Raw genomic sequence first — 26,333 nt, forward strand, 5'->3', positions numbered from 1 at the left:
AGAGAAAGGGTTTGGAGGGGGAGGAGGATGAGAGGATGGGAGGGGGAGGAGGAAGAGGGAGAAAGAGAGAGGGAGATTTTAGTCTGTGAAAAACTTACCAAGTTTTTTGAAGACGGTCCTATATTTTTAATTTTAAATACATTATTTTATTCAGGCGTAGTAGTGTGCTCTTAACCAGAAAAAGAAAAAGAAATCAAGCTGGTTAAAAGCTGTGACCAAACCCATTTTCGAAATGCGTAAAAGTACCCATATAATAACAGAAAAAAATACCCGCAACTTTTTAACGCTCATTCGGCATTCCTCTTTGTAATCTTGTTCCGTGGTAGAAGTATACGGAGTTCCTCATCATTCGACGTGTATAGTCAATTGGGGTTTTTCTTCACAATTGTTCAAAGATCGACATATAACCCTATCGACACCGGTTCAGGAAGGTTCTTATTTTTTGATAATTAATCCCTCTCTATCAGAAATTCGGATACACAGCATCCTCAATGTCGACTCAGAAGGTTTTTATTCATAGAAGTAAGTCTTTGCATGAAAATCTATGTAGAGATGTAAATCCTGACCATGAATAAACCTAAACCCTCTGAGCGGATCATAGAGGTTGCAATACACACACACAAGATTCAGAAAGGACTCAACTGTGCTTCTTTACTAAATCCAACTGAGATTCTTCAACATGTGTGCAGCTTCGCTTCACAAAAGTTTGATTGTAATCACCCCTCCTGATCTGCCCAAAAGCTTTATTTATGCTCAAATTAGTTTCGCACTCATCATAAAATTCCACTCAAAATTTGACCAAATCGTACAAGCAAATATGCTATCATGGCAATTTTAGACTTGAAGCCTAGTTCGACAGTCCTGCTCTTGTCAGCCACCGAAAGCTTGAAGTTAAAATGTGATTTTGTCATGTATCTATCCTGAATTCTCATTGATGTCAACAGTTTACCTGAAAGTTGCTCCTTCGGTGACCTTAAAAATGTGAAGTTGAGCAAATGCCGGCCTTAGTGCTGAACTTAAAGTACTAAGGATAATTTTTATAATGTATGGGGTGTTTCTAAACCGTGAATGATAGTTTTTAAAATTCAAAACCATTGTGTGATACAAACATCTTCTCTGAAAAGGGTGTAACAAGGCTGGTGGATTCTCCTAATCTAAGTGAGTTATATCAGCGGCCTGTCAGATCTATATTTCCACTTTGGTCACGATTTCGAGTGGTGCCCACCTCATTGCCAACCACTCTCGTTGGGCCCTTACTGTCTCTAATTTAAACGTAGATCTAACAACAATTTTGCGTTAAATTCACAAAAATTTTTTTTGTCGTGTGAAATTTCTGTGAAAATTACAACGAAACAGCGTCAAAGCCCCAGAAACCCATTTATCGGCTACAAGAAAAACATTCCCGTAAAATCCACATTTCGCAATGTAAAACCGTAAAACGGAAATTTAATTCTAAAAAACGATCGTCTGAACTTATATTAAACATTCCACTCTCTTTTTGGTTTCAGACACAAATGGATAAAACTGATAAAAGACCCGCACGTGACTGACCAATATACAGCGTTGCTGGCCGTGGAAAGGGCTCAAAAGTACGACGAGGGAAAATTTACATGTCAAGTGGAAGATTTTAATATTCAACAGTGCATGTCGAAATTTGTTAAAGTCAAGAGACGCCCCTTGGTGAAAATAGAACCCATGAGCTTAACTGTGAGGAAGGTATGTTAACATTTACGTGCAATAATTTGCTTTGAAAGCTTCTTTTATCCATACCCCGGACACAAGGAAGTCGTTATTCATCGGTTTGGTCAAGTCCGATGGATATCGATGCGAAAATTAATATTGAATTATTTGTCGGTAAGACACTATTGAAAATTCTCCTTTATTGAGTTATGGAAACATGAACCTTCTTTCGGGACAGCACATGCCGAATGCGGTTTTTAACTCCAAACGAATCTGGTTCTGAGACTTATCATTTAACATATCAATGGACGCATCTAGCTATTTATGATATCAACACGGGAAGGTAATCAGAACGCAACTCGGCAATTTCAAGTGTTTGTAGCTAGATTCAATTGATGAAAAAACATTAGATTAAGGCGTGAATTGACCATCGTGCTGAAAATAGGGCACCATTTGAAAATTAAGAAGGTACAAGATTCTTATACAGGGTGATCCCTAAGGGTGTTCCGATATTCAAGTGCCTGATTCTCTGGATCGTTCTAAGACGAAAATGTTGTATTTATGAACATACGTCCTGATATGACGCGTTTTTGTGATATAGAGTGTTAAATAAAAAACAATGAAAATCGCTGACCATGATTAAAAGCAACACGAATTTGTTTAGCATGGCTGATTTTATCTCTTCAACAAATTTACCATTATTTTCAGCATAGATTTTCAACGGCGCACATTTTGTTTTTTCCCCAAAAAGGGCTTATCGCATCAAAAAAACACAGGAGACATTTTTGGTTTATTTCGAATCGGTTATTTAGAAAAATGAATCCAGATAGGAAAATACCAGTGGTATCCCCCCACCGCTATAAGAATTGACATGGTAACTCCTACGCACGTCTATGGTTATAACATTTTTCTTTAAATAGAAGGGCAATAAATGTACTCTTTGGATTACAGTGTAGGTATACCGAGTTTCAATAAAATATCTCTCGCCATTTTGAAAATACGAAGAAAAATATTATGCTTTTTTTAAAGTTAACATTCCGTATCTCGGAAACGACTCGTTTTAGTTCATACGTTTATATAACACTTTCGTCTTAGAACAGTCCGGAGGATCAGCTGCTTAAATATCGGAACACCTTCAAGCACCACCCTGTATAAAAGCAATTAAGACGCCAAATCGAAATAAGGAAACATTGATAGTCATAAGAAATCGTCACAATCCACGCTGGTAATGCTGAAAGCCTCCTAGAAATTAGAGGAAACCAACATGTCATCATCATTTTTGCTGAGAATGATGCTTCCTATTTCCAGTTCGACTATTTCAGGGCCGGAACTCCTCTTTCATTTATATAAACGACGGGACCAGGTCAGATATTGGCCCCAAATCCTGAAACTAAAATCCTTGGAAGGTGACGCAAGTTCGACTAAACGATTTTAATATTCAGAAATGCCCAGTCAAATTTGTTTGTTGAGTCAAAAGGCTGCCCACGGTTGAAATAAAGGCCGTAAGTTGGGCCGCGGGAAGGGTCTGTTGATGGCCTTTTCCTCCCCAACTTCTGCTGCTTAATATTTATGGACCCGAAAATTTACGATAAATTTTATTACGTAGAGACCCTTTTTTATGTACTGCCGATACCAGTGTAAAATCAAAAATGAACTGAATTTTGACACAAAACAGGTTGTTGCTCCTTGCGTAAATTTTCGGTCTTCAAACTTCGCTGCAGGAAGAAAATTTATTAATTCCTTACTCAAAATAGCAATCTCGAGGATTACAGAGAGGAATTTGAGCTTCGAACATGCACAAGTACTAAGAGAGCAATCCAAAACTAATCTGAGTAAATTCAAAAAAGGAATTTTCCGGTAATTTCAAATACAAAGTGGGCACTTTTGAAAGGTTTAAATCTTCGGATTCCTCTCCATTAAGAAAGCTCTTAACTCTTTCTCAATTGCAGTGAGGGAAAACAATGAAGTGCTTTAAGAATACTGAAGAAAATTGATAAAATAGAGAAGATGGGAAAAATTCAAGGTTTACCATTAATGCGATTATAAAAACAGTCAGAAAAATGAACCCTAAAATATGCAAAAAAACTGTAAAGATTAACAAGCAGCGGACGCATGTTGTGAAGAAACTCAGGAAAATGGTAGAGAAAATATTTTATTCAATGGAAAATATTCGATTGGAAGGAAAGTACATCCTTGGCGTTAGCGTTGCCGATTTATCAGGTTTCTGTTGGCGTCCTGCATTTAATTGAGTCGCAACGAACCGAACTAATGACTGGTGAGATGTAATAGGGTCGAAATCGGACTGCAGGGTGCTCTGCTCAAGTTAATTAAACGCAGAGCTAGAATACGACATAAAGTCGTATTAGGCCTTAGTCTAGTTAGTTTAGTCGGAATATAACAAAACGGACTCGACACGCGGAAGATGGCGCTAGCAGAACTACTTCTCTACAAGCCCAACATACACTACCGATTTCTTCGTACGTTCAATTTATTCTATATGTCGCGACCTGACGTGAAGAGATATAACAGAATGGCATCTAAGCCGGCATCCGTGGTTCTAGAGCAATTACACGCAGAGTTAGAGTAAGGCATAGTTTCGTCGTACGTAGGTCTTAATCTTCTTAAAAAAAGGATTATTAGACAGGGTGTCCAAGAAACATGCGAACGCGCAATTATGTGTGGCAGACGCAGGGCCAGCTTTATGAAATTTGGTATACAGAGGAAAAAATTCATCGCTCGATTACCTCGGCGATATCGATTGTGATGAACATTTAGTTGTTAAATAAAATATCAACAATTTTTATTTAGGAAGTCTGATATTATTTACTAAGAATTACGCAGAAATGACTGGAACTAAACTTAGAAGATTAGAACGAACAAAGGCACGAAATAAATTGATTGAAATTTTAATGGAAAACAACGGAAGAAGGATAAGCATATTGAAGAGGTTTTAGCAATCCGTCAAGTTTGGAATAAAGCGGCGTCTATAGGAAAACTGGCTTAAAGGACTATTCTGAAAATAAAACGCGATATACTTGACACGTTTCGTGCTTTATTGAATATATTTTAAGTATAAATTGGATGTAGGTATCTCATTGAGCGTAATCTGAAGATACGAGAGTAGTCCCATGAGTACCCGACCTGAAATATATATGGCGATTTTTTTGTTAAAAGTTTGTTTATACTACAAAGATGTAACCTCAAAGAGGTCATGTCTCATGTTTGAAGGTGCTATTTCGGTTTGTGTTTGTTTTGGAACAGTTTTTATTGAACGCTTTTGGAGATCTTATGAGTATGGAAAAAATTAGTCATTAATGCGTGATTCAATACTTTCATTTGGAAGGTCTTGATCCACCCAACATCAAAAACGGATTTAGGTCCTATTCTAGGGGAATCTGTCCCTTTATTAACAACTGTAAAATATTGGGTGGCAAAGATTAAATGCGGTTGGCGAGTTGCCAAGACGAACTCCGCAGTGGTTGACCCAATGACGCTTCCGATCTGACCACACCAGATATTGAGGCGAAAATCCAAAAAACTGTACTAGAAGATAATCATTTCCAAGAGTACTGTACATCATATTTTGCTGTGCGCAAATGAACAAAAAAAACGCCGTAAGAATGTTTCAAGGCAGTGTTTGGCAAAGTGTCGAAGCAATGCAGCCGATTTTTGCGTCAATCCTGAACCATGGATTAAACATGGATCCATAATTTCACACTTTAGATGAAAGAGCAGTCAAAATAAGGGACTCAAAGACTTAAATCGGCCCCAACGACGACGAAAACCGTTCCACCCACAGGAAAGGTCACGGCGTCAGTTGTTTTCTTGGGGTGCACGTGGAATAATCTTTATTGATTATTATCTCCCTAAAAGAAAAACAATAAACGAAGAATATTATACAAATTTATTCCATCGGCTGAGGGGAAAAATTAAGAAACAGCGACCATACTTGACAAAACAGAAAGTGTTCCATCAAAACAACGCACCAGTCCACGCTTTCATCATTGCGATGACCAAAGTCAATCAACTTGGTTTCGAACTTATTTCTCGCCCACCCTACTCGCCAGATTTAGCCCCTTCAGATTACTTTCAATTTCCAAAACTTGAAAAAATTGCTCGGTGGCAACAGATTTGTCAACGATCAAGAGTTGGAGTCCGAGGTTGATATCTATTTGGAAACGTTAGAAGGTTCTGACTAAAAGGAGAGTATATGAGCCATAGAACGTCGCTGGGAAAAGTGTGTCAAGCTCAAAGCAGACTACGTTAAGAAATAATGTATAATTTTGTAACTTTTTTTCTTTAAGTGTTAAGTGGGTATTTCTGAGAATATCTTGGTAGCATACTTCCTTGAGTAGGTAGTCAATTTTGTATATGCCATTTTTGATAAATTTTATCACATTTTCGATTATTTTTAATGCAGTTTTGAGTCTTTAAACTCGTCCATAATCATTTTCATGTATATTTACGTCAATTATTTATCCTCATTACATGATATCTCATTCAGTTAACCGAGGCAACAAAAACACGCACTCGATCAATCTAATTCAACATCCGTTGGACGTGTCATAATAATTGATTGAAATCATAACCCTTTCAGTACTAAGATATCTCAACATTTTTATTATTTCGAGCTCTTTGTATGGGACGCTCAGTATGAATTTTTCATTACGGTTTCATTTCGTTAAGTGGCCCTTAGACTGTATAGATAAAGGCGTTACACGAACACTTTTAGTATCTTCCTGGGATTTTCATGAAAGACTTAAGAAAAATTTTGTAGTTGCGTTTTCTGCTACATACTTCACTGTATATTACTTGAAAATCAATGGAAGATTGAGTGATTGTCCCCGTCAGTCCGAGACAAATTGCTACAGCGTCTTTACAAATCTCCAGACCACAAACACCATTCCTTGTGTCCGCTACATCTTTTGTCCTGGATACTTTGTCGTCCAAATTCTTTCTCGCTTTCACAATTCTAATTTCTCTTAATGGACCCTTAGGATTAAAAAATGAAGACCTTTTTCTCAATCCTTATATCGACACTATTAATTTCATGGGGGCGTCTTTAATAAAGTGTTCATTTTTTTCAGATTGAGCTTTAATTAAATTTCTTCAACCCCATGGGGGAGAAGTAAATTAAACTTAAATTTTCGAAATTGCGCGATGTTTCACCGCTTAATTTGTCGCCTTTGCAACTCTGAAAAATTCCAATTAATATCGTTATTCTCACCTTGTTCGACAGCTACTCCGATATTAATTTTCTTAGCTATGCTCGCATTTATTTTAAATTTATTAAATGAGAATTTCATTATCCAAGAAACTTTTGTCTTTTTATTGGAGTAACGGTGGTGCAAGGTTTACAAAAGGAAATGTAAGGGTAAAGCTTACAGCATTGCGTCGGAATTAATTGCAATGGAACTAAGTGCTTTATCCTGCTCTGGGATTAAAGGAAGAAATTCTTGTTTATTGGTAGCTGTTTCCGTTGTATTTTAAGCCTGATGATGGTTAGAGATTAAGAAATCGTAAGCCGAATTGTCATAGCAATGATTAATTTGTGAACTCACCATCTCCCATTAGTCTAAAATTTTAATGAACTTCTCGTATTTAACGCACAAAAACCTACATACTTGCTTAGTTACTTGTTACCATCCCACCACATATTTTAATTAACGTAGTTTCAGCTGCATGAACTAATTTAATACACCAGTTACAGTTGCACTCTTGTAAGGCGGTTTTGTTACAATTTGTCTAGTTTAACCGTAATTGTATTTAATTCGCTTTATTCGTTTCCAGATAAACGACTTTGTAAGCATTAGGGGTTGCACTACTTAAGACCTTCAGGGAATAATGAGAAGGCCCCTAATTTATGGAACTTGTTGCATTGGTTTAATGTTTTTGGATTTTCTCTAGGGCTTAATGCATGTAAAATCTAGTGCAAAAAAATTTAGGCAATTTTTTAAAACTTATCTATTTTCTTTAAAATTCATTTGAGAAACAAAAGCTCCTTTATGAATCTATGAGGCGTTTTTGGAAATAACACCAATAAATGATGCACACTTTTCTCAATTAAATCTAACTGAGAAACACTCCGAAGTTGCCCTTCTTAATCGCTCAGGGATGATAGTTTCTTTCACATGAGTCATGTCGATATTCCAAAAAGTTGATATGAGGTAAGTGATTAGTGTTTGATCACAGTACCTAGTTACATCTATCTTTGTTTTTTAATTTCATTTGCTGTGTTGCTGATTACGCTGTGTGTCTCTGTGTTGTTCAGTGTATGTTTGTATGTCCGAGGTTCACCTCTTCGCCAAGTATTTTCCACACTGCGGGACATAGAAAAGAGACCATCTTGTAAAAATAATTTTATTTAAATAATTTTTGTTATGCATATTTCCCACACTAAAATACTTCATTAAAAAATTGATCAAATTTAATTATTAAAAACCAAAAAAAAAAAAAAACAAATTGTCAGCCTTGCGATGTCTTATACATTCCTGTACACGTCTACTCATGGATCTATTGAGGTGACTGATGCCTTCTTGAGGAACCTCATTCCAGGCTAACTGTACAGCATGAAATAGCGCCGCTACGGTTTGTGGGGGTTGGAGTAAATTATGCAACCTTCTACCTACAATATCTCATACATGTTCAGTCGGTGAGAAGTCTGGAGATCGAGGTGGTTAAGGTAGCAAATTGATTGCGTTTTGTTGAAAGAAGTTCAGAGTCACTCTAGCCAAATGTGGTCGTGCATTGTCTTGCTGGAAAACTGGATTAACAAAAGTTTCCTGATTAGGCACGACATGAGGTACCAGGAATTCCTAGATGTATCGTTGGGCTGTCATACTGCCTCTAATGAAAAGTAAAGGTGATCTGCTACCTTATGCAATAACACCCCAAACTATTACCGCAACAGTCTGATGAGCATGCCTCTGTACCTCTTAGAGCTATAATTCGAAGGCGGCAATCTTGCCGTTCTATAGTTCTTCTGGATCATTCATTACCTTTTCTTCTGCACGTTGGTTCTTCTTACACCCATCCCTGACAACAACTCACTATAGTGTTTACAGCACGGTTCAATCTAGTGGCGATTTTCCTAAATGACCGACCAACCTCTCGTAGACCCATAAATTCGACCTCTTTCAAACTCGCTCATTTGATAAAAATTTCACTGCGTTCTGCGTTTAGGTATATTTGATTAACCTAAAAACGCTTCTAATCACACTATATACCAATAAATGATATTTTGCAGTCATATTGTTGATATTTATTTGAAATTTTTGTAGCAAAAAAAAACTAAAATTCATAATAATTTAAATAAACTGATAAATAAGGCTGAACATTTATTCATGTTTTGTGTTCCCATATACAGACATGCATACCAAAATTTATTTAAATAAAACCATTTTTACAGGGTGCTTTCTTTTCTATGTCATGCAGTACATATTTAATGATTAAGAAGCTACGCCTCGGTTTTTATTAAAAAACGATCTTAATTCTACAAAGATGTAATCATCTATCTAATTCTGTCTCCATTATCAAAAGTATTCGTCCTGTGCTAAAGACCGATGTGATTCTCAGTTTAGTTTTAACTGAGAAAAATGTGCAGCTCCACCTCAATCCCAACAACCCCTACTAATGTATGAGGTGTTATTTCCAAGAAGAATTTAAATAATAAACAATTCGCCTCAGACGTATAGAGCATATCCACGAAACTACCGCTAATTACAATTTTGTAGCACCCTATATGAAGGGAATAAGTGGTAAGAAGAGCTCAGTCTCTATTTGCATCCTCTGTCCCTATCTCCACGATAATCTTTGATTTAAACTTCTCTCGTTTGTTCTTTTTTTGCAAATTCTAAATTTGTGTCAACACCCCCTTTTAATGAGCCCTAGAAAAGAAGGTACTTCAACGCTCCAATTAAAATTCAGACAATAGATGCCCAACATGTCTTCATGCCCAGCAACTCCCCTAGGAGAAATTTCCAACCGGTAAATGAAAAACTGTGAAATTTATTTTCAACTTACAGAATTAAAAAAAACTAACTTAAACATCCTGCAAAATGAAAGCAAACGTCGCTTTTATAAAACATACTTAGCTGAAGGACTCTATTCTTATATCTGCTTTATACAGAGTCCGGCAACAGAATTGAACTATGTTAAAAAGCTTACTGCTAGAAAATAAATGTAGTGATTCAAACGACCGATACTGAAGCATAAACTTTATTGTTTCATATTGTTGGTAAATTATATCCTTAAGATGTCCATCATTGACACATTTTTGCAGTCCCTTATTAAAGTTTTCAAACACGTTCTGAAACAAATCTTGGTCAAATCCGTTTCCCGCCTCCCTAATCCGATCTTTTAAGTCTTCTATTGTCTGAAGACGAGAGGTGCACACTTTTGCCCTTAAATAACCGCAAAAGGAAAGGGAAATAATCTGATGCTATCATATCCGAACATCTTGGAGGCCACGGATTGTCTCCGATGGCACCATCTCCTTGAAATCATACAATATTTTGCTCTCTACTTTAAAGTTCTAAATTCATATGTGTGTCCAATATCGCAACATATCGGTCAGAATTGAGGATGACGATGTGGTTGTCTTAGTCAAAAACGTATGATCCGATTCTGCCAAAAGCGAATACTCCACAGCATTCTGCCACTTTTTGGTCGTGAAGAGGTCGTTCATGCATCTCCTTAGCATTGTTATGAGCACAATACCGAAAATTCTGTTTATCAACCTATTCACTTAGATGAAACTGAGCCTCGTCCTACGTGATGAGGCCATTAACACTTCGATCATTATTTAACATTCCTAATATTGGTCTGCAGAAACGTAAACGGACGTCATTACTAAGGTCATTCAAATTATGAAGAATCTTCATTCTAAATGAGTGATAGATTAAGTCTTTATGCGAAACACGTCTTGAAGTTCTATTCGAAATATTCAATTCAATCGTGTCTCTGGGGACAGGACGCAACGGACGTCGCTGAATTGATTGCGTGGTCATTTCAATAGTTTCTGGAGTACCAATTGTACGAGTACCGCCAAGAAACTTTGTTACGACGCTGCCTGTTTCTTCAAAACATCTTGCTCAGACTAGAATCGCATTTCTTATTGGACTACGTCTACGGCGTGGTACATGAAGTTTATTGCGAAAGCACCTTCGTCTCTGTACTACAAATCGCGTAGTACTAAAACACTTTACGGCAAAAACGCGTCGATTTATTTCAAAATTAACCATAATGCACTTAACTGTCAAACCGACAGAACCAAAAAATCGTTAAAATTTGACAAACACGACTTCATTTGTTTTTGCCATGGAAAGCTTTCCAAAACCGTTTGTTTAGGCCAGAGGCTTTTAGTCACTGCCTAACAGAATCGACTGCCTCACAAGGCACCCGAAGAGGTATCTCCTATTTTGCTGGTGTGAGTTATTGATTCGAAGGACCAGACGCTGATGCGTCAATTGATTGTAAACGGGGTTCAAGGGTTCGGGGAAGACAAACTCCGTAGGACGAATTAAGTAATTTACTTTACACTACAGATATCACTCTAAGTTACACTACGGATTTACAACTTTATATACACTTTTTATACATATATTTTACAGAGTCGGTATTGGGTTGCCCGAGATCTGAGAATGATACGTATAAAGGTTGAAGAGTGACTTGTAAAAGAGTTACAGAGTAGAGATTGAGGTAATGTTGTGAGAGCGATTTGATAGTGTTCCGCTTCAGGGATCGAGAGGTGTCCGAGAAACGGGAGAGAGAGAGAGAGAAAGAGAGAGTTCGCGAGCACTGTTTTAGAGTTAAGTTATGTGAGAGAGATTTTTGATAGAGTCCGCGTTCAGGGATTGAGAGTGTCCACAAAACGGGAAGAAGAGCTTTCGCGAGTACTGTCTTTGAGAGAATGTCTTTTGAGAGTCCTAGATTATTTGTGTCCCAGGGATGGTGGGGCTGGAGGGAGACCACCACGATAAGATCTTGACCAATCCCAACCGACACCGCCCCCTAGTTCTGTGGAAAGTTTTTTCCTAAGAATCTCCACGATCAAAGCCCAGATGTGGCTCTCTGGTTCCCTTGACAGATTTATCTGGTGCCCCCCCATAAATCGGGACAGCGATAATTCAAGGAACCAGTGCCATCACGGTGGCCGGGTTTAAACACGTGAGGGTAAGTGCTGCATCGCAGGGTGCAATGCAACAGATGTATTAGGGATTGTTCCAACGTCTTTAGGGCCTAATTGGTGCCCAGCGATAACGCTGATTTATGTTGGGTTTTTTCCCAACACCGTTCAATCCCGTTCCGGACCTTGTACTTACGTGAACTAATGTTTCTGAGACACCCTGTATAATATGCAGTTATACGTCAAGTTTCAGATTTTTGGGGAAAATTGAAACTCTCCCAACTATACCTTAACGACTTAAATGTCTTATTATTCTCGTTGGAATAGACGTATTTGTAAAATGGATATTCTCTTTCTCTACACAAGTTATAAAGGCAAAACCTCTTCATAAGGTTAACGCATTTTGTCGTCTAAATCCCGTTATTTTCCTTTTTGTTTCAGGGCCGAAACTTTACGGTAAAGTGTGTAACTCTGGAAGGAAACGGCGGTATCGGGGGCAAATACACGTATAGTTGGACGAAAAACAAGGAACTTCTTCCTGTACGAACTGATTCCGAGAAATATGAAACTTTATATCCCGCCGGCACGATTCTCCAGGTCTTTCGTGTAGAGGTTTGTCAATAGTTTTAATGTTTAGTTAAGTCCCCCCAAAGCTATAACCTGTATTTATCGTAAACGTCCTGTGAGTTCCAATTGGAGCGACCAAATATAAACTGAGGTTGAGGACTACGTTTGTGTAGTGCGGTTCGACCACTACTTTATTGACCCTTCCTGTGGTCGAAATATGAGGCTTCCACAAAGTGCCAGCCTAGGTGATGTTGGACTAGATATTCCGTTCGGACCACTCTTGGTTTGCAGTGTCAAAGACACTGTTTCGTCAAAAATTGATCAACAACCTTCCCTGTTTTAATTATAGTTTATCGATTTTGTGACAATAATTTATTATTTTAACCACAATTATTTCGAGAAATTATTTTATACTACGACTGCCTTAGAGAAATCCGATTAACTATTTAAGCTTAAATTAAGCATAACAAACATAACTAGACATTTTCTCAGATTAACTAAATTTTTTTAAAAAATGTGAGATTGCGGTCTTGACTGAATTTAAACATAAACAGCCATGAATTTAAGGAATAACTTACTCTACGTCCAGTTTAAGATTAGTTGACGAAGAGCCTAAGTTAGACCTAAACCGACAGGGTGATTCACAATTACAGGATCAAATTTATAAGGATTATTCAGTGTAACACTAGAACCCATTTGAGTATACGAACCGCTATCCAGAAATGTCTCCCTAAGACGCTACAGCTTTATGATGCCTTAAGACAGTTACGTGCAAAAATGTGTTTTATTGATTTATTTTACTTATTTTCATGACAGAACTTCTTGAAAATGTCCCATTAAACGTTCGACAGCAAATACGGTTGCAACAGGATGGTGCATCTGCACACTTTTCTATACAAAGCTGTCAGTTTTTGGATCTTCAGTTCAGACAACATTGAATCGGCAGAGGTGGTCTATTTCCGTGGCCCCTTGGGTCTCCCGATCTAACGTCTTTAGATTTCTTTCTGTGGGGACATGTAAAGTCACTGGTTTATGAAATGTCAGCAGAAACGGAGCAATATCAGATTGTACGAATTACTGCGGCATTTGAAGTCGTTCAAAAGGATTATCAAAAATGTTTATCCAAACTGGCAGTAACTATGTACAGTGACTCCTTAAAGTATTCGGACGCTTGAACTTACGATCTTCTTTAGTGTATAGTAAGAGTAAAAATAAACAATTAGGAAACGGGGCTTTGGTACAAGTCTCGTATTAGTTTTTACTTACTAAAAATGCAAGAATATTTTTATAATTTAATATTAAAATATAGAAAAACTGAAATATCTTAACAAACAAGTCATTTTTGGTGTCTCAAAAATATTCGAAGATTTTTAATAGATCGTAGTTTTTCCCATACGAAAGTGTCTTGTGTTGGAGCTAATATTCTAACATTGTTCCATGGTACTTATGAAAGTTGCTCCTAATACTCGTACGCATTTTTGAGGGGCAAAAATGGGTAGAGTTAAAGAGGAGGCAAATATATCTTTCGATTTACGGCAATTGATCATTTTCAACTTTGAGAAGTTATTCTACAGGAAAAATGGCGAAAAACTTAATTTGAGTAAGAGCATAGTTGCAGACATTATTCATTCACTGGTACAAAATTGAAGACACAATTCTTTCCATCAATCAAACTGGACGTCCAAAACTAATAAACGCTCGAGAAGAGCGATACATCATGAAGAGTCTTAAGAAAAATCCCTGAATTAGTGCCTTTAAACTGAAAGTAACTCTGGAAAATCAAATTGGAAAAAAGTGTTTCCAGAAACTATAGGAAGATGCATAAGAGCAAATGGTTTCAATGGTCGGGTGCCCAGGAAAAAGCCCATGGCTTAATATCAAAAATAAAAACTTTAGAAAAGAATTTGCATCGGAAATGATTTTAAAACAGAAAAACTATTGAAAGGAAGTAATTTTAGCTGATGATTCAAAATTCAACATACTTGTAGTCTGATGGCCGATAAATGATATGAAGGAGACCCAACGAAGAACTGAAAATAACTAATTTAAATCCTACTGTGAAACACGGTGGCGAATCAGTAATGGCCTGGGCCTGTATTTCGGCCAAAGAGGTTGAGGAATTAGTGGTCATTGATTGAACAATGGACAAAATGATTTATTTAAAAATTTTAAAAAATAATGTGTTCATAAGTGCCACTGATATGGGAATTCAATTGATTTAAGAATTATCAAGATAACGATCTCAAACACAACGCGATGATTGTTAAAGGATGGATGCTCTGTAACAGTCCAAAAGTTCTAGAAACCCGAGCTCATTCTTTGGATTTTAATCCGATTGAGAAGGTGCGGCAACAGTTGGATTTGCATTAAGACAACATTCAATAACAAATAAAAATGAGCAAAAAAATAGTTTTAATGGAGGAGTGGTGCAAAATTGACCTTAATTTAATGAAAAAAATTGTTTTGTGCATGCCTAAACAAGAACAAACCGATATACACAATCAAAGAGGACATACAAAATATTAATAATTCTTCCTTTGTTGTTTGTTAACGTGTTCGAAATTTTAGTGTACAAAAATTTTTGCGATGCCAGTTATGTGTTATTCTTTATTTTTAAAAATTTTTTGATATTGTTAGTGAATATTAAATGTATATATTTGCATTGCTAGTAAGCAAAAACCAATACCAAAGTCTCATTTCCTAATTGTTTATTTTTATTATTACTTTTTTATTTTTATTTTTATTTATTTTTTTATTATTATTACTATACACAAAAGAAGATTGCAACTGTTCGAATATTTTAGGGAGTCACTGTAGGTACGTCGTTTAAATAGACACACTCAAGTTTAAAAACGACATTTTAAACAGTTACTGAGATGTTATGCTATACAAATATATTTCTGCATATACATGTAGGATCGGGTGTTTTTGATGCTACTTAAGATATAGGATGTTGGTTATATCTTTGTAATAAAATCACAGGTCAGAGAGAAGGTATACAAGTTTACGTTTATTAACAAGGAATATACAGACTAATGAATGTAATAAGCGCGGACACGACGACTGCGTTACAATGACCGACCGTATCCCAAAAACAAGGGCAAGAAGAAAAGAGCCCTCCATGCCTTGTCCAATCTTAAGTACCAACGCCCATGGTGATAAACCATGGGCGTACCTTCGCTAGGGTGCCATCTGCACCATTTGCCGCATCAAACCGTGGCATCTTAGCCGGGAATTGGAACTGCAGCTGTGGGACCGACAAGGTCTATTGCGGGCAATCCCAGCACCGACAAAGTCCACTATATGCAGCTCCAATGCCGACCCGGTTTTATTGCGGGGATTTCCAACATCGACAAAGCATGGCATAGGAAATTCTCATGCTCTGGCCAATGCCTACCAGTGCCGTGTCTCAAAGGGTATTGCTATCTTAAAATTAATGAATATTTACAAAATAGGTACTAACTAAAACATAGGGTTAGTTGCGTAACCCTACATACATATGTACATAATTGTTTTAACGCATTATAAGGCCGAAAAGCCTTAGGAAGATATTTCCAGACAGTAATTCTAATGCTCTAATTGTTGCATTGAATAATCTCTAAAAGTTTGATACCATAATTCCGAAATACCCTATAAAGAAATTAATTATACACGAAAACCAAAAGGGCATTGACAGATTTGTCGATTACTCGAGTCTTTACACGTCCCAGAAGCTTAAATCCTCGACTCAATATAGTGAATTCGATATCAAAGCTGCAATACGAAACTCGGACAAATCCAGTTGTCCTCTCTATGATATTAGCATCGTAAATAAGCTAAATAAGCGAAATTATGCGGGTCGCAAATGCGAAGGTATATTGGATTAAGTAATCCAAGATGGGTAGTTAAATGGTTTACGTGGGTGTGGGTATTAGGGATCACCCCACGAAATTTTAAACAATAGATAGCCCAGACCTAAGAATTGTTAATGATTATTGCTCACAGTATATGTCTTGAGGTTTTCCTTCTGTATCGTTAACTTTGTTTCCTCTGTTATTTGGTTTTACGAAAGTTGTAAATTAATTGAGGGACGTCAAGAAGTGCTGTCTGCTTGGCAGTTATACAGGGTGTGAGTAAAATAGGGTGATATATTTTAAGGACTAATTTGACACTTGAAAATGTGAAGAAAAGTTATTATAAATGTGGGTCCGCAAAAGCCTCCTAAGAAAGCTACGACCCTCCGAAGGTGGCCCCAAGAAATGAGGAATCCCGTTGGGTACCAAGGGAGGAGTTACGTTTCCCTAATATATTTTTGTATTCTTTAACTTTGATGACAATTTTACGTCGAAATATGATTTATTGCCTAAAATTACATGGAAAAACTACTCTCGATAAATGATCGTAAGACAAACCATTTAAGAAATATGCCGCTTTAAAAGAAACATTACAAGGGCAGAAATTGGATAGTTTTTTAAATTATTTTTTTAATTGACTTTGAACTTGATTTTTCTAAGTTTTCTTAACGTTTCAGAACTTCTATTAAAAAAACTTTTATTTTTCTAAACTATTTCACTACGCAATTTCAGCTTTTCATCTTCCAATGTTTTCCTTAAAACCGTACATCTCTTAAACGGTTCGTCTTACCGAAATTTATCAAAAGGAACTTTCCTATGTAATTTTAAGCGAAAAATCATCTCGATGTCAAAATGTCATAAAAGTTAAAGAATACAAGAATATGTTAAGTAAATATAGCTCCCCCCTGGTTCCGTACGCCATTCCGCATTTATTGGGAGCCACCTTCAAAGCGCCGTAGCTCCCTTAAGAGGCTTTTGTCCATTCTTATATCAACTTTTCTTCATGTAATCGAATATAAAATCAGTGTTTAAAATATATCTCCCTATTTTATTTACGCCCTGTATAAAAAATAAACATGGATTGCCAGTAAAGAGAATAAGACTACATTATTATAACTCGATAAAAGATTTGTTTTCTACGAGAAGAAATTTGGAATATTTGTTTGTGGTGATCTATTCTTCTTGATCTGGTTGGTTGATTCCCATAAATTGCGAGGACTCAAATCAGGAATGTTCTAGTTCAATTAGTAACTTTTGAAAGTCGTAAACTATTGCACAACATGCAACTAAAAACGAGGAAAAAAGAAACTTACTCCCATTTAGCATCTTATTAGCTTCTTATCCTTCTAAAGCACACTTTCTGATCACAATCAACCCAACACACATTACAGCAAACACTTCTTATCTCCAGAAAGACGTTCGGTACTCGTGCTTAGTCCAAGACAGTACTACATCCTCAGAAAAGAGTATCCAAATCTACGTATTGGACAGAGAAGGGGTCCATACTTGTTCAGAAGAAATCACTTACGATCTCACTTGGCCTGAAACAGCACCTGACACGGACTGCATTCAGGATTGCCCGAAAGACTACTCTGGAATAGTTTCCAGAAGATGCATGCTCAGCTATGGCAGACACCCCAAGTGGGGCATTCCAGATTTTTCGCAGTGTACCAGCAAGTTTCTTGGAGAAATTTACAATAAGGTAACTCAATAACAAGTTTTTATTGAATTTATGCAAATACCTTTGTTTCAGTATGAAAAGATCAAATTAGGTTACCCCCAAACAAGTCTGGAAGAATTGTTCCTGGGATTTCAGAGATATACTTCATCGGTGGAGTTGCGTCCCGGTGAAGGAGCTCGAATTTTGTCCCTATTAGAAGAAATTACTACTTTCCTGGAACAACTCCGAATCCCTAATCACACTCTTCAGAATTTGACCTCCACAGTGATCAAAGTTCTGGATTCAATATCCATTTCTTCTGAAGCTTTAGTACATCCCAAGGTACGTTTTGTTTGCCACATTTTATTGTAACAATTTTAGAAAATTGAATATTTCGTGCCAAACGACGTTTTTCAATTATTGAAGCAATAAAAATAATCGCCGGTTGTTGTTCGAATCGCACTATTTAATTGGTCCAATTTATACGTAAAAATCAAAAACCGGTAGAGTTTGAATTATTGTGAACAACCAGTCCTCATGGCTTCGCATAAATTTTAAATAAATCCGCCGTTTTTGCTGATAATAGTCTGGATTTATAGGACGTTCATTCAAAAGAATGGGGTGAAAGCTCGGTATAAAGGAATATTGGATGGGGTCTAAAACGTAGATCGTCTGGAAAATATGTGTTTATCTAAAGAGCATTAGTTTGGAAGGCGGGCTTTTTATAGGGCATGGATCGCAGAGCAAAACTCCTTAAATAGCTGTTTTTAAGGTTCGTCATTAAGTGTAATTTAAAGTTTCTTCCGCCCGTTGAATATTTACATCATTAGCTATGCAAATTTACTGGATATTTCACTACTGTTTGCTGCAGCCTAGAAGTATAAATTGCAAGGCTGATTAGTGGATTGTCACCACTCTTATACAAACACAATATAGCTGGAACACCGTGTGTTTTTTTTAGAACATGAATTTAACACATTTAAAAAAAACATTTTAGCGGTAAATTTCAAAACAAAGTTGTGCGGTGTGTTTCGACTTTAACCCACATAACTTTAATAACGCATTAAAGATCCAAAAATAATGTCAATTTCCCATATAAATTAACGTCCAATGAAACTTTCTTTGGCAAATAAAAGGGGTTTAAATTTAATTTAAAAAATGTTAAATATTAAATTTCTTCAAAAGAGACTAGAAATTCTTTCAAGTAATTTTGGAGGTGTTGACAACTATAAATAACGTATTTGTTTTACTGGAAAAAAATATTTTTTAGCTTTTCCAGTGACGTGCTTACCTCCATGTTAAGAGATATTTTTACGGAAAAAATGGTGCGCTACTGGCTTTTCTGAAAATAAAAGCTATTTTGGAAGTCCTCGTTCAATTCTGAAGAAATAGTCTCTCCTGAGGATGTTTCCTCCCACCTATCGTTTCCAAGTAAAAAAATTTTAATACACTTTTAGTTTACTTACATATTAACATCAATTTAATACGTACATAAATTGTTACCCACTTAATAATAACTTTTGACATATAAATATCTTATAGAGAAAAATATCGAGACTTCTCTCTACGCTTAAAAAAATGTGGTAGATCGTATTTCTTTTCTTTTAAAACTTCCAGTAAAGTGTTGGTACCATTAAGTTCTAATTATTAATTTAGTACGGGCATTAAAATTATTATAATTTTTTACTTGGAAATGGTGGATCAGACGAAAAAATATCAAGAAAGCATTTCTCCAGATTTGAACGAGGAATTCAAGGATAATTTTTATTTTCAGAAAAACCAGTAGTCCACCACGTTTACTGAAAAAATATCCCAAAGCATGGAGATAGCCACGCCACTGAAAAAAAAATTCCAGTAAAACATATACGTTGTTTATAGCCATCAATACTTTCTACAATTTCCTTAAAGCACCTCTAATCCTTTTCGAGGAAATTTAACATTTTCAATTACTTAAATTAAATTTAAACTTCCTGCATTTGCTAGAGGAAACCTTACTAAACGTTAGTTTATATAACAAACTGACATTATGTTTGGACATTCAATACACTATTAAACTTATGCGGGTTAAAACTGAAACACTCTGTATACATAGAACTTTAGATTTCGAGGTTCAGGACATTAAATTTACTTTATTTTTTTTTAAGTGGCTTTTGAGGTTCGCGACAAATTGGTGATATTCACACTATTCTTCAACTGCAAAATAGAGGTGGACTCTGATTGTTTCAAACTGCTATTTTATCACCGTTACTCGACAGTTCAGACTGTGAATCTGCTCGTGTTTGAAAAAGAACAGTTATTCTCTGTCGCAAATTAGCAGACAAACCGACGACATTCCGAATATCGGTCTGATGGTGGCACGCAGATTTTTCATACTCACCCATCCTTAGCACAGTTTATTCTCATATCTTGTGGAAATGTGTCAGTTTCCTGCTCCTGTGCAGTCCATTAGCAAGGCCATTAGGGGGTGTTCAACACCCGCAGGAAACTACTTCCGTTAACGTTATTTGCTAACTTTGAATCACCACACGTCAATTAACATGTACTACTATCGTTACGCAATGGCAGCTACCTGACGGTGGACTGCGATAACGGAAACGCTACGCATGTGCGCTGCGCCCCTCCTAATGTCATATAATATTTTATACGTTAAAGTTTTCAATGTTACGAGTGGCCCCTTTTTATCCAAGAAAAAATTATTATGATGAATTAATGCAGAGGTGGAAGCGATGAGTTTGCAAGAGCTGATATTTTTATCATTTTGTTGGACCCACGTGACCACATTTTCCCTTATCGTAATCGTCTCCGTAGCAGAACGCGGCAGCTGACGAAAACACTTTTCTAACCTGTTAAATAACGACTATATTAACGTATAAGTTTATTTGTAATCGGAATAAATAATGTAAGTTCTTCAAAACTCTCTATAGACAGAAAAGCCATACAATATCCGATATCTGCTCCGAAAAATCACTAGTATTTGTCACTACGACAAGATTAGACCAGTCACAGCATGTTACTGCGAGTTTTACCATAACCTTTAATCTCTAAAAATTTTTCCACAGAAAAGAATGTGTAGCGGACTGAAAATGGTTTATTTGATAAAACAGGGCTCTAGTGGGGAATGGCTGTTCAGTTATTTCTTCCTCTCCCCTGGTAACAAGTCAAAAAGTTTTCCGGATCTTAAATATTTCAACATGATTTGCTGTAAAACACGTCTTACTTTAACTTGCTACATTGGTCCTTCAATTTATATTTCTTCCTCTTTTCTATTTCCTTCCTCAGCAGTTTCTTCTTTTTTTTGCACTTATTCCCCGAGAGTATCCGTTTCTTCATAATGCCAATTTTTCTTCCTGACTTTCTCTGCTGCCCTTGTTGTTTTAATCACTCTTTCCTGATGTTACCCACCAATATGATTGGATATTGCTACGTTGGGAACCTATTTCCTCCTCGTTTCCTTCAATTATTCTCTGTTATTTACGTGATGATCTGACGGTTTAACAGTGACCACGTAAACGGATTTACCATTAGACTCTTACCGAGATATGGAGTGGCACTGGCCGTCGGTAATCTATTCCTGCAGGAGCTTCTTGCTTTTTGCGAGCTGAGCAGAAAGGAAAATCGCTCTGCAGGTTTAATTTGGCGATTTAAAGACAAATGAATATACCAGAATTTGCTCGAAATTTGACAGAATAAGCGAAATTTAGACACCCTGTATCTCTAAAAGTATATGTCTATGAATTTATAATAAAATTTTTCCTTAAACACGGATTTCTTATAGCTGTTTTACGAATACAATAAAACGACGAACTCCTTTTGTAAATATAGCAGTTGAACGGTAACAACTTAGTTCAAAACTCTTCACTGAAACCGCTACTTTGTTTATGTTGCCACTAAATCTGGCTTGGAAAACGTAATTTGAAAAATCATTTCAGGAAATCAGTTTGCTTCAGAAAATCTTATTCGACCAGCTAAGGAAGTCGGGATCGCATAGGGCGGAAATTGATGGGTTTAAATCCTCTAACCTGTCTTTGAATACCCTCGACATTACAGTCGCAAAAGAAACTTCTAGTCAGACAACGCTTTATGTTCCGGCAATGGGACGAAAATTGGGGTGATAATAATGAAAAGTGATATAAATTGGGAATAATTACTATTCTTTTTATTTTAGAGGTCAAACTTGGGTTTCAGCAAAGCTCACAGCTCAGCGTCCAGACCCGATCTACTCAGATATATTCGCAGGAATAATCTATCGCAACTTAACCCAGTACTTCCCCCCGAAGTCTTTCCTCAGGACACGGTGAGTCTTTAACACTTCTACATAGTACCGTGCGATTCTAGCTCCTATTAACACCCCCCCCCCCCCCTCCCTGGTCATCAGCACTTACTTTTCTAAGAAATGCTTATTTTACGAAATTTCAAAAGCAGCAGTAAGTGAAACGGAAATATCAGCTTTTGACGATTGTTTATTTTTTTTCAAATGCTGGTTAAGTCACCGGTAACGCAAAACGCCCAATATTTTTAAATTGATCCATGAATCAAGTGACACCTCAAACTAAAGGTCTTTCAAAACTACATTCAGTGGTGTACTCAAAAACGAATCAATAGATTTTTAATCGCAATCCACCACTGAATGTAGCTCTGAAAAACTTTTAATTTGAGATGTCACTTGACCCGCGTTATGATTCAAAAAACTCGAACATTTGGCCCTACCCGTGACGTAAACAACTTTAGGAACGTTAAAACACAATTTCTTTATCCTATTTAATGCCGCTTTTGAATTTTTTAAATTTATTAATAATAATTTGTTAAGAAGTTAACAATGGGAGACAATCTAGAGCCACGCGATACTTCCCCAAAGCATAATTTTACCTTAGGGTCGTCTAAGGGGCAACAAAAGACCCTCAAAGTATATTAGTTTTATTTATCCCGTTCAATTTGCATACAAAATGGTCTCCTGGAATTATCTAGTGAAATAAGGTAAATGATGACGGAATTTAAGATAATCTTTATGTGGCTCCAGTATTTTGTTCCGGAGCTTCTCGCCTGCAGTGTAATATGACCAGTAAAGCCTTGATTTTATGAGTTCCCACGTTCGATATTTTATCTCGTAAGTAGAGCAGATGGTTTTGAGTTTATATGATAATTCACATAATACGTGAGGAAAATGGCTTTGAGGTGCAAAATTGATTGTCAACAGGAAAAAAATATTTCTCTAACTTTAATTTGCAAACCTCCTTCACGCCCCTGTTGGCTCCTACTGGTGGTTTCCTTAAGAAAAATAACATTGCTGCAAGATATTTATATCCCCTTCCTTTCGATCCATTACACCCTAATGTACTAAAAAAATACCTTAGTTCAGCCAGGCTGGCTGAAAATTTGCAGGAATTTTCAACAGGAATTTCACCTCGTATTTAACTTTTTTTTACTCAGACGTGGCTCAGTTTTCCTCCTTTTTTAAATTGCTCCTCCTGCGTTTTTAATTTAGAAACAGTCCAAATACTTTATTTTAGTCAAAGCCGGGATACTCGCAATAGTTCCAATAAGGACGACGGAAAAGAGAGTAATGGTTTTAAACCCAATCCGGAATAAAATTGCCTTTAGTTCGACCGGATATTAGGGGCCTTATCAAATATTTATGCAGCCTCAAGTCCGATGCGAAACTGTCTGTTGAATCTGCATATTTAAAATTGCTCGCATTATTCCCGACTTTCCAGTTAGAATAAGCAGTGTATATGTACTTAAACCCCAATATCAAAACTCACTTTTCCCGGAAATCGCAATATTGTTGATTTTGTGAATAGAAGTCTATGAATAAATTATCATTGAACATTTTTTTCCAGAGATGGATCCGAAGTTCAATATCAACTTTTCTCGAAAATAATGACTTTTGTCCCGATTTCCCCCAATCGATCCAAAAGCGACGAAGTCTCCATATCCATAGATTTCCAGCACATGTTCAGCACAGATCTGATCAATGCCAGCAACAACGAGAGATGGGAAGTGCGATGCGGATATTCAGACAGGACGTCCTTTGCATATTCTTGGGATATTTATACGTGCTCTTCCGAATTTATCGACGATCGCACCTCAACTTGTGTATGTCCCAAGTTTGGATCATATGTCCTAATACTGGTGCTGACACAGCCAGAGGTGAGTTGAAGCTCATTTTTATCCCTAAGTGCAATGGAAGTTGGTCTTGGGGTTATTAGTTATAATGAAAGGATCTAATCTGGGATGAAATTTCATACCGAACATTAAAAATTTTTCCCAGTAACTGAATAGGGCTCTTCCGCACAGTTTTGAGGAATTTGTATGTGCGATGTAAATATAGTCGCTACTGAATAATTTTTTTTTGTTTTTTGCATGCGCTTAGTTCCTTATTTAAGGCAACCAGGCAAACACATCTACGAGAAAAAAACGTCGTGCTGAGCCGCATTTGAAAATGGCTAGATTTATTTTAGTACATTTTTCCAATTTCAGATTCATGCTCAATTAAGTAATTATCTTATACGAACTGTTCTAAAAATTTACGTTACTTTTCAGTTATTTAATAATGCTGATTGGCGGTTTTAATAGAACATCATTAAGACTCTTTTCAGCCTGAATTGTCAGAAATTCAGTTCCCCATTAATGAAAACCAGTGTCGCATTATGTGTTTACTAAAGGGGGTGAAAACGTTTCTCAAAAGACCTCCTGACCAAACGTCGATGGCAGATTGCCGTTATCGCCACAACTCGGAACGGTGGGGGATTTGCAAGGCTGTACATAGAGAAAAGCTCTTTCGACAACTGTGACTTGCTTACAATTGATGCATAATAAACTCCATCGACGAGAACAAGGCTATATAAAACGCAATAAGGAATATTGAAGAAATTAGTCATCACGCAGGTCGCACAAAAAACTTGCATTGCGATTACAGTGGTTCAAAATGTTCCCGAATAGTCAAAATTCAAAAATCTATATTAACTCCCTTATCAACATTTCGCAATGGGCTTCAATTATCCCCGACGCCAGGCGTCCACATATGAGATAATTTACAGTGTGTTGCAATTACAACAGTCCCTCTGAAATATTTTCGATGTAACAGGTTTTTCCGGAAAACCCCAACTCAGGTCGATTTTACTTTCAAAAGGGACATCTTTTGAACGTGAAATCATGGATGTAGGTTCATCCCTTACACGGGGTGGAGCCCCTTTTCAGAATCTTAAACAGCACAGGAAGTTAAGTGGCACATCATTTTGAAGGCATTTCAGTTTTCTTCATAAATATGATGATTTTTTTTTTAGTTTTGCGTGCAAAAACAACGTAATACTAATAATAAGTTCGCCGGAGAATGAAAATGCAAAAGAAAATTATGGATCTTAGGATTTTCCACTATGCAGAATAGTGTAGAGAGTGAAATTTATTAATTTGTTATTACCCGCTATTTTAAAGCAAAAAATCCAAATCATGGTTTACACCACTACAGAGAGGATTCAACTTGATACTCTTTATTTTAAAAAACATCGAAATGGCCCGAGTCACTGGGTAGTATTTGCTATTTGAAAAATTTAATATCCCAATTCATGGAGACTGGATCTGTCGCCAACAAAAAACATGAAAACTGACACACTGTTTTTATTGAAGCTGCACAGTTTGCAATTTTTGGGACACATTGAATTGCTGCTTACTTTGAGCAATAGAAAATGAGATGCAACTTCAAGACTCCCACATAATAGTTTTCAGAAGATCTTGAGAAACATCGATTCGATGCCTGTAAGATTCATCTCGTGCAAAAGCTCAATGAATATAATTCAAATCGCCGGAAACTATTTGGTAAGAAGATGGTTAAAAGAAGTTTAAACAATTCCATTATTTTATATTCTACATGCTTTTCTAACGAATGCACATTCTTCTTTTGGAGAAATAATATTGTTGGTCCAATTTTTTCTATCTAATTACTCGACAGGTAAATCTTACTTGAATGGGCTTCCTAACTCCCTCTACTTTTGCATCGTGGAGATGATTAAAAATGACGATCAGATCTCGAAGAATGAAGCACCTTTTCAACAGGATGGCAGCCCGCCATCTTACACAGTCATCGTACGTGATTTTTTAAATTAAAAATTTCCCGCACGTTGGATCGGCAGAAGCGGCTTCTTCGAATTGCCTCCTAGATCGCCAGATTTAACACCATTGGACTACTTGCTATGGGGGTCATTTATAGAAGGTGTTATTTATAAAAGTAAACCTACCCCTCTAAATAGATCGTTGCCACCGAATAGTGGTGGCATTAGATGAAATAACCCTTGAAGTACTACAAAGTGTTCGGGAAAATGTTGAATAGAGATTTTATTGCTGCATGTACGTAAATTTCAGGACTTAAAATAATCGAAAGTTATCAGGTGCGTGCAAAAATAGATTTTTACTTGGAAGCCCTATAAGTATCTAAATAAATTTTTGACTAAGTACTAATAAAAAAATAAGCATT

General features: G+C 36.6%; 1 protein-coding gene across 2 annotated transcripts in view; it reads left to right on the forward strand.

Moving 5' to 3' along the window:
• The window catches only part of LOC136346525 (uncharacterized), a 224,514-nt gene that overhangs the window by 178,980 nt on the left and 19,201 nt on the right, over positions 1-26,333 (forward strand). For both annotated transcript variants that reach the window (XM_066295745.1, XM_066295746.1), the window contains 7 exons: positions 1,509-1,716; positions 12,248-12,418; positions 17,618-17,908; positions 17,960-18,208; positions 21,796-21,974; positions 22,032-22,160; positions 23,704-24,013. In XM_066295745.1, coding sequence (XP_066151842.1) covers positions 1,509-1,716; positions 12,248-12,418; positions 17,618-17,908; positions 17,960-18,208; positions 21,796-21,974; positions 22,032-22,160; positions 23,704-24,013 — 1,537 coding nt within the window. The remainder of the gene's footprint in view (positions 1-1,508; positions 1,717-12,247; positions 12,419-17,617; positions 17,909-17,959; positions 18,209-21,795; positions 21,975-22,031; positions 22,161-23,703; positions 24,014-26,333) is intronic.

The sequence above is a fragment of the Euwallacea fornicatus genome, chromosome 23, assembly GCF_040115645.1.
Source record: "Euwallacea fornicatus isolate EFF26 chromosome 23, ASM4011564v1, whole genome shotgun sequence".
Classification (NCBI taxonomy): Eukaryota; Metazoa; Arthropoda; class Insecta; order Coleoptera; family Curculionidae; genus Euwallacea; species Euwallacea fornicatus.